Source organism: Lynx rufus, unplaced genomic scaffold (assembly GCF_022079265.1).
Source record: "Lynx rufus isolate CCGP_SWC_20201006 ecotype Redwood Valley unplaced genomic scaffold, mLynRuf1.p SCAF_2, whole genome shotgun sequence".
NCBI lineage: Eukaryota > Metazoa > Chordata > Mammalia > Carnivora > Felidae > Lynx > Lynx rufus.
Window position 1 is genome coordinate 116,367,869 of NW_025814834.1, and position 5,711 is coordinate 116,373,579.

The following is a 5,711-nucleotide window of genomic DNA, read 5'->3' on the forward strand; positions in this document are numbered from 1 at the left end:
TATTTCTATCTTTGAAACTGTTTTAACTAAAATCACATTTGCAACCAACATTAAACCAGAAATTCTTTAAGAATCTAGCACATGGGTGGGTATAAATGTTGAAGAAAAATGTTAAGCCCTTTGTTATCCCACAAAAATTAAGCCTGGCTTCTACACAGCTGATTTCAGCATAGGCCCAAATGAAGACCGTGGCAGATTTCCTGTGCTGTCCTGCAGAGAATCCTGTATCTGCTATGAGAACCAAGAGCCAAAGGGTTCTCTGACCAGGAATGCAGATGGCATGTGGCAGTAATTAGCAACTTCACTCTTACTGTGACCTGGTCAGACAATAAAACCACTCAGCCAGCATTTCAAAGGATTTATTTATTTTACAATAGAAAAGTATACCTTTGAACCAGCCAAGTTCAAAGTGAGAAGAAGGGCACAACTTTCAGTTCTGGATAATGCATCTGTATGTCATTCAAAGCCACTAAAAAGGAAGAAAACATAATAAAACTGTGAAGCCACAGGGGGAGGAATTAATTCCTAAAAGCAACTCTGTCCTCCAACCCAAACCCCTCTCCCCGCCAAAGAGGTTTTTTGGAGGAGACCTCTAGAAAAACCCAGCTTAGTGCAAGCCAAGGAGACTCCCATCTGTTCTACCACTTATGTTTTCTTTTGTAATTTTAATGTCAATCACCTGATCATGTGAGCAATCTCCCAGTTGGTCTCTGCAGACAGTGGCCCCTCTATTTCAACACCTTTTTCGGTGACGGTGGCAATTTGAAACTGAAAGAAAGCAGAGCTCTCAATAAAAATGCCCACCCCCACCTGAAGTTCCTGGGACCTGCTCAAAGGTCAAGTAGAGAGTCTTCCCCTAATCTGCAAATAGGAGATTCGGCAATCCATTCTTCAAAAGCAAAGACCCAGGTATCCCAACTATTGAGAACATGCCAGTTAGAGTCCTGTCATCTTTATTATTCACATCCCTCCTTACCCGGTTATAGGAACGGGCATCTCGATAGTACAGCACACGCATGCAGCGTTCCACCAGCTCTCGGGCCTCGGTCTGGCTCAGCACTGGCTGCTTCTCCAGAACTTCTCGCAGCAGAGGCTAGGGAAATGGGGAAAACATGGGAGATACCAGAGGCTGAATACCAGCCTGTCTCAATTCCACGGTGTGAAAAGCAGCATAAATGGGTTAAAAAGGTGACATTCCACCTCCTGCCTCCCCAGAATGAATTCTGCTTACTTGTGCTAAGACCTACTTGAAGGGCAAGTTCTAGAGCATTTCCTCTTTGCACATGTCTACTGAATCTCTGAGCCACCACTCTGTCATTGGAACGTAAGTACGACATACAGCCTCCAGACTACAAAGAAACCACGTGTCCAGCAGTAGGGATCCTAGCCTAGTCCACGTTGGAATTTCACAGGAAGAACAAGCAGACAACCACAAGCCCCCATCGCCTTTTGTCTTCCAACCCCTCTCCCCTACATACCTGAGCCAAGTATGCACCATAACCAGTGGCCAGCGAAGGGGCTTCATACGCTACACCAAGCATGTCCACATAACCGAGGAAGCTAACAGGACATAACAGGTCAAAGAGCTCATTTCATTTTAGGCTTTCTTAGGTACTTTAGCTGAAGGATGGGACAACAGGGTCTGAGAAGTGGCATTCCCTCAGGGGGGAGAGAGAAGATGCTACATAGACATTAGTAGTTGGGTGGGTGGGGAAATAAGTTATTTGTATTCAAATCAACCTCTCTCCATCAGCATAGCCTCCGATGACCATGGTGTTCCACAGGGGGTTCATCTTGGAGCGGCGGCTGTACATGGCTCTGGTCAGCCAGGAATGAATAGCTCTGGGACTATAGCTGTGTCCATCTCCCAACAGCTCCTCATCAATCCTTCAAAGGAATTGGTTGTGAGGAAAGGGGGAGAATGGAAATCGGCAATTCCATCCACCCCACAAAAGTTACAATCTTCTTCATTCTACACCCCCCTAACGCCAAAAACTATGTATTGTAAACACTCTCCTCTTCCACGGAACCCCAGCAACTTTCCGGCCCTCTGCTGCAGCCTCAGACTCCTCCACTCTAGGACTTCTATGGGGATTTCTAAAAACAAAACAGTAAGTTCCTCTCCCCACCTGGGATCTACTCCCTCTTCTCCAGATGACTTACACCATCTGGCCAAGAACTTGCTTCAAATATTGGAAATCAGCATAGTCTCCGGAAGCACCCAGCATGGTGCTGTCGTTGACTCTCATAATGCGAGAGATGTTGCGGAAACGAGCCAAGGAGCCATAGGAGCCCAGCATGTCTGCTGCGATCACCACTCCGCCCTCAAACTTAACGCCGAGGACCGAGGTCCCGGTCACCATGGGGTTCCTGCACAGAGAGAGAGGGAGGTCTGGCGAGGGGAGGAACGTTGGAAGAGCCGGAGCCCTCTTCTGCGCAGTGGGTTCCGCTTCTGATTTTCCAGGCCTCCTTTGCTTCTCCGGGACTCTCCGCCCCGCGCTCCTCGCTGTTCGCTTGCCCTGCGACCCTCACCTCGCCTTCCCGGCTCCCTAAGCACCGGCCCGCCGCACCAGGTCCCACCGTCCCGCCCCCTGCGCAGGCTCGGACGCCAAGAGCTTACTGCGTGCGCGTCATTGGACCCCCGTAGGGAGCGGATGCCGGATCCGAGGCACCAGGAGTGGACGGGATGCGGTAAAACTGCCCCGGGGCCGGAACCCCGGCCCAAAGACTGGACCGCGACTCCAAGAACGCTTCCATCTTAGTCACGGTGGCAGAAGAAATGACAGCGCTTGCGCCAACGGAAGTGGAAGTGATCCCTCTGTGGGCACACCTTCTTCCTGCCGGCCACCTCCAGTAGCCATGTTGATGAGGTCAAGGCCCTTCTACCTTCCTTGTGGTTGACGGCTGGGACCCAGAGTTGTGGAATCGCGTGACGTAGCAGCGCGGCGCCGCCGCGCAGTAGTCTAGACTAGATCAGTTTCTGACGCACAAATTCAAGGTCGGGGAGGTTGGTTGGGAGGTAGGTATGTGGAACCACTTCAAGACACTGATCCTGAGCGAGGAGGCAGAAATTCTCTTGTCCTTTTTCTGTGTCTTTATCAAAAAGCCCATATGAAACTAACAGTGAACGCGGGATCTCTTAACATGTGTATTTCTCAAAGCAGCCTTGTATAACAGGCATTACTCCACCCGTTTTATAAATATGTCTTGTGGTGTAGTGATTTTACGTGGCCACACAGAGAGTGAAGGTAAATCTGTCTTCAAGCCCAGATTTAAAAAAGAATCATACAGATGTGCAAATCCTGTGGTGTATGGTATTTCAGGTGGGTCACTCACTCTGTGGGAACTTGGACAGATATCTGAAAGTTTTCTTATTGTCAGATGCTCTTGCCCACCTCGTATGCAGCAGAAAAATTCCATTGACTGTGGGCATGAAACCAAATTCCAGAAGTTTCCTTTTCAATGTGGTTATGTAGCAGGGACTGGAACAGTATATAAAATGAAACTGGGCGGGGCGCCTGGGTGGCGAAAGGGGTTAAGCCCAGGATTCTTGATTTTGGCTAAGGTCATGGTGCGCAGGCTCTCTCTCAAAATAAACATTTTTTAAAAATTAAAATCAAACTGGTGAACCTAAAATCACTACTTTGTCACTCCTCCCCACACAACTTGAATTAAAAATTTTTTACTTAGTGGGAAACCAAATCAATTTCGTTTTAAAAATTCCATGAGTTAATGGGGCGCCTGGGTGGCTCCGTCAGTTAAGCGTCGGACTTCGGTTCAGGTCATGATCTCACGGTCCGTGAGTTCGAGCTCCGTGTTGGGCTCTGGGCTGACAGCTCAGAGCCTGGAGCCTGTTTCAGATTCTGTGTCTCCCTCTCTCTCTCTGCCCCTCCCCTGTTCATGCTCTGTCTCTCTCTGTCTCAAAAATAAATAAACGTTAAAAAAAAAATTCCATGAGTTAATTTGAACCAAAGCAATGCAGGAAATCTTAACCTAATTAAGTAACAAAAAATTTTATTGGGTCATGAAACCCTGGAAAGGGAAGGTTCAAGATCTTGTTAGAGGCACCCAACTGACACTCATTGTATCACCTTTGGTCTTGAAAAATATACTTATTTTTCTAATTAATAGCCACTTCCTCAAACCCTATATTCCAAGTGACTCTTGGGTCACTCAGTTTTACTTGAACAAATAGCAGGTGCTCAGTGGGATGATGGCTTACTGGGATTCCTCAAAAACTACGCGAATACTTTGTTATTTGTAGCTGCCAGAGCCCTCATTATATGAACTTTAAATCAATCAATCAGTCAATCAATCAGCAATTAACTGGCTATGTCCTTGTTTAGAAGTGGTCTCATGGCTTGCTGGTTTTGGTCTCACTCCTTCTTAGGTCCTCAGATTAAGGTTCTTGTGGGGCCAGTACCAGTTCCAGAGATCAGACAAGTAGTCAAAATTCCATCAGGCCTAAATGAAGAAAAGTGAAAGGATCTAGAATCATCCAGCCTGAGAGTAGAATGGCTCTCAAACCGCCAACATTTGATGATGCAATACTCAAAAGAAGGTGACCACCCTGTCTTTTTTTTTTTAATTTTTTGTTTAATGTTTATTTATTTTTGAGAGAGACAGACTGTGATGGGGAGAGGGACAGAGAGAGAGGGAAACACAGAATCCGAAGCAGGCTTCAGGCTCTGAGCTGTCAGCACAGAGACTGACACGGGGCTGGAACTCATGAACGTGAGATCATGACCTGAGCCGAAGTTGGACGCCCAACCGACTGAACCACCCAGGTGCTCCCAGCCTGTCTTTTGTTATGAGGTAAAAACAAGACATAAATTAAACAAACAAGGGAAATTTGGAAGTTTCTTTCTTCTCTTTTTATTTTTTTTTAATGTGTATTTATTAATTTTGAGACAGAGAGAGAGAGAGCATGAGCAGGGGAGGGGCAGAGAGAGAAGGAGAGAGAGAATTCCAAGTAGGCTCTGAGATGTCAGCACAGAGCCCAACATGGGGCTCCAACCCACAAGCCACAAGATCATGACCTAAGCTGAAATCAAGAGTCCGACGTGTAACCTACTGAAGCCAACCAGGTGCCCCACTTTTCTAAAGCAGGTCTGATATTATCTGGAAAATCTTTTTTAAGTGTGCCTGATTTTCTATGGTTGGCTGTTAACTTTGAGTGTAATTAACACTTAGCTCCCACCAAAGTTTAAGCTCTTAAATCAGCAATCCCTGGACTGGATTTGAAACCTGAAACCTGTCAGGATATGCTTGAATATAGGGGATGTCCTTAAATTCTCAGAACAGAAATAAAACTAGACTAAATTGGAATATAGCAACCACCATCCCCACCACCTCACAAACATTTTCACTACTCTACTTTTTAGGAGAAATGGAATTTGAACCTTCAACTCCAAAAGAGTTAAGGATCATTTCCTGACCTGCTGGGGGGGGGGGGCGGCGTATAACAGAAAGATGAGAAAGAAAACCTATCCAGCTTCGCCATAGCTGCACTACTCTATGGGTCTTCCCTGAGGATTTTTGCAATTTTACATCCTCTATAATTCAGTTCTACAGTATCTCTCTCACAGCATGCATCACACTTGCCGTAATACTGTCTCCTCTGCCAAACTAAAAGTCCCCACAAAGGCAGGAACTGAAATTGCCTTTCAACAGTGTCCTTTGATGCACAGAAGTTTTCAGTTTTGATGTAT

General features: G+C 46.4%; 1 protein-coding gene across 1 annotated transcript; it reads right to left on the reverse strand.

Moving 5' to 3' along the window:
* Positions 1-343: 343 nt before the first annotated feature.
* PSMB4 (proteasome 20S subunit beta 4) lies at positions 344-2,774 on the reverse strand. The gene is made up of 7 exons (XM_047083537.1): positions 2,621-2,774; positions 2,164-2,370; positions 1,741-1,887; positions 1,479-1,560; positions 977-1,093; positions 680-768; positions 344-469 (listed from the first exon to the last, which is right to left on the reverse strand). Exons 1-7 carry the CDS (start codon positions 2,755-2,757, stop codon positions 457-459), a joined length of 792 nt encoding a protein of 263 aa, XP_046939493.1. The 5' UTR covers positions 2,758-2,774; the 3' UTR covers positions 344-456.
* Between the last annotated feature and the right edge of the window lie 2,937 nt (positions 2,775-5,711).

Coding starts and splice junctions, on each gene's coding strand:
- PSMB4 (XM_047083537.1), bottom strand. CDS start 2,757: ATGGAAGCGTTCTTGGAGTCGCGGTCCAGTCTTTGGGCCGGGGTTCCG. Junction 2,371..2,620: donor GGTCCAATGACGCGCACGCA/GTAAGCTCTTGG, acceptor CTCTCTGTGCAG/GAACCCCATGGTGACCGGGA. Junction 1,561..1,740: donor GGCTATGCTGATGGAGAGAG/GTTGATTTGAAT, acceptor ATGTCCTGTTAG/CTTCCTCGGTTATGTGGACA.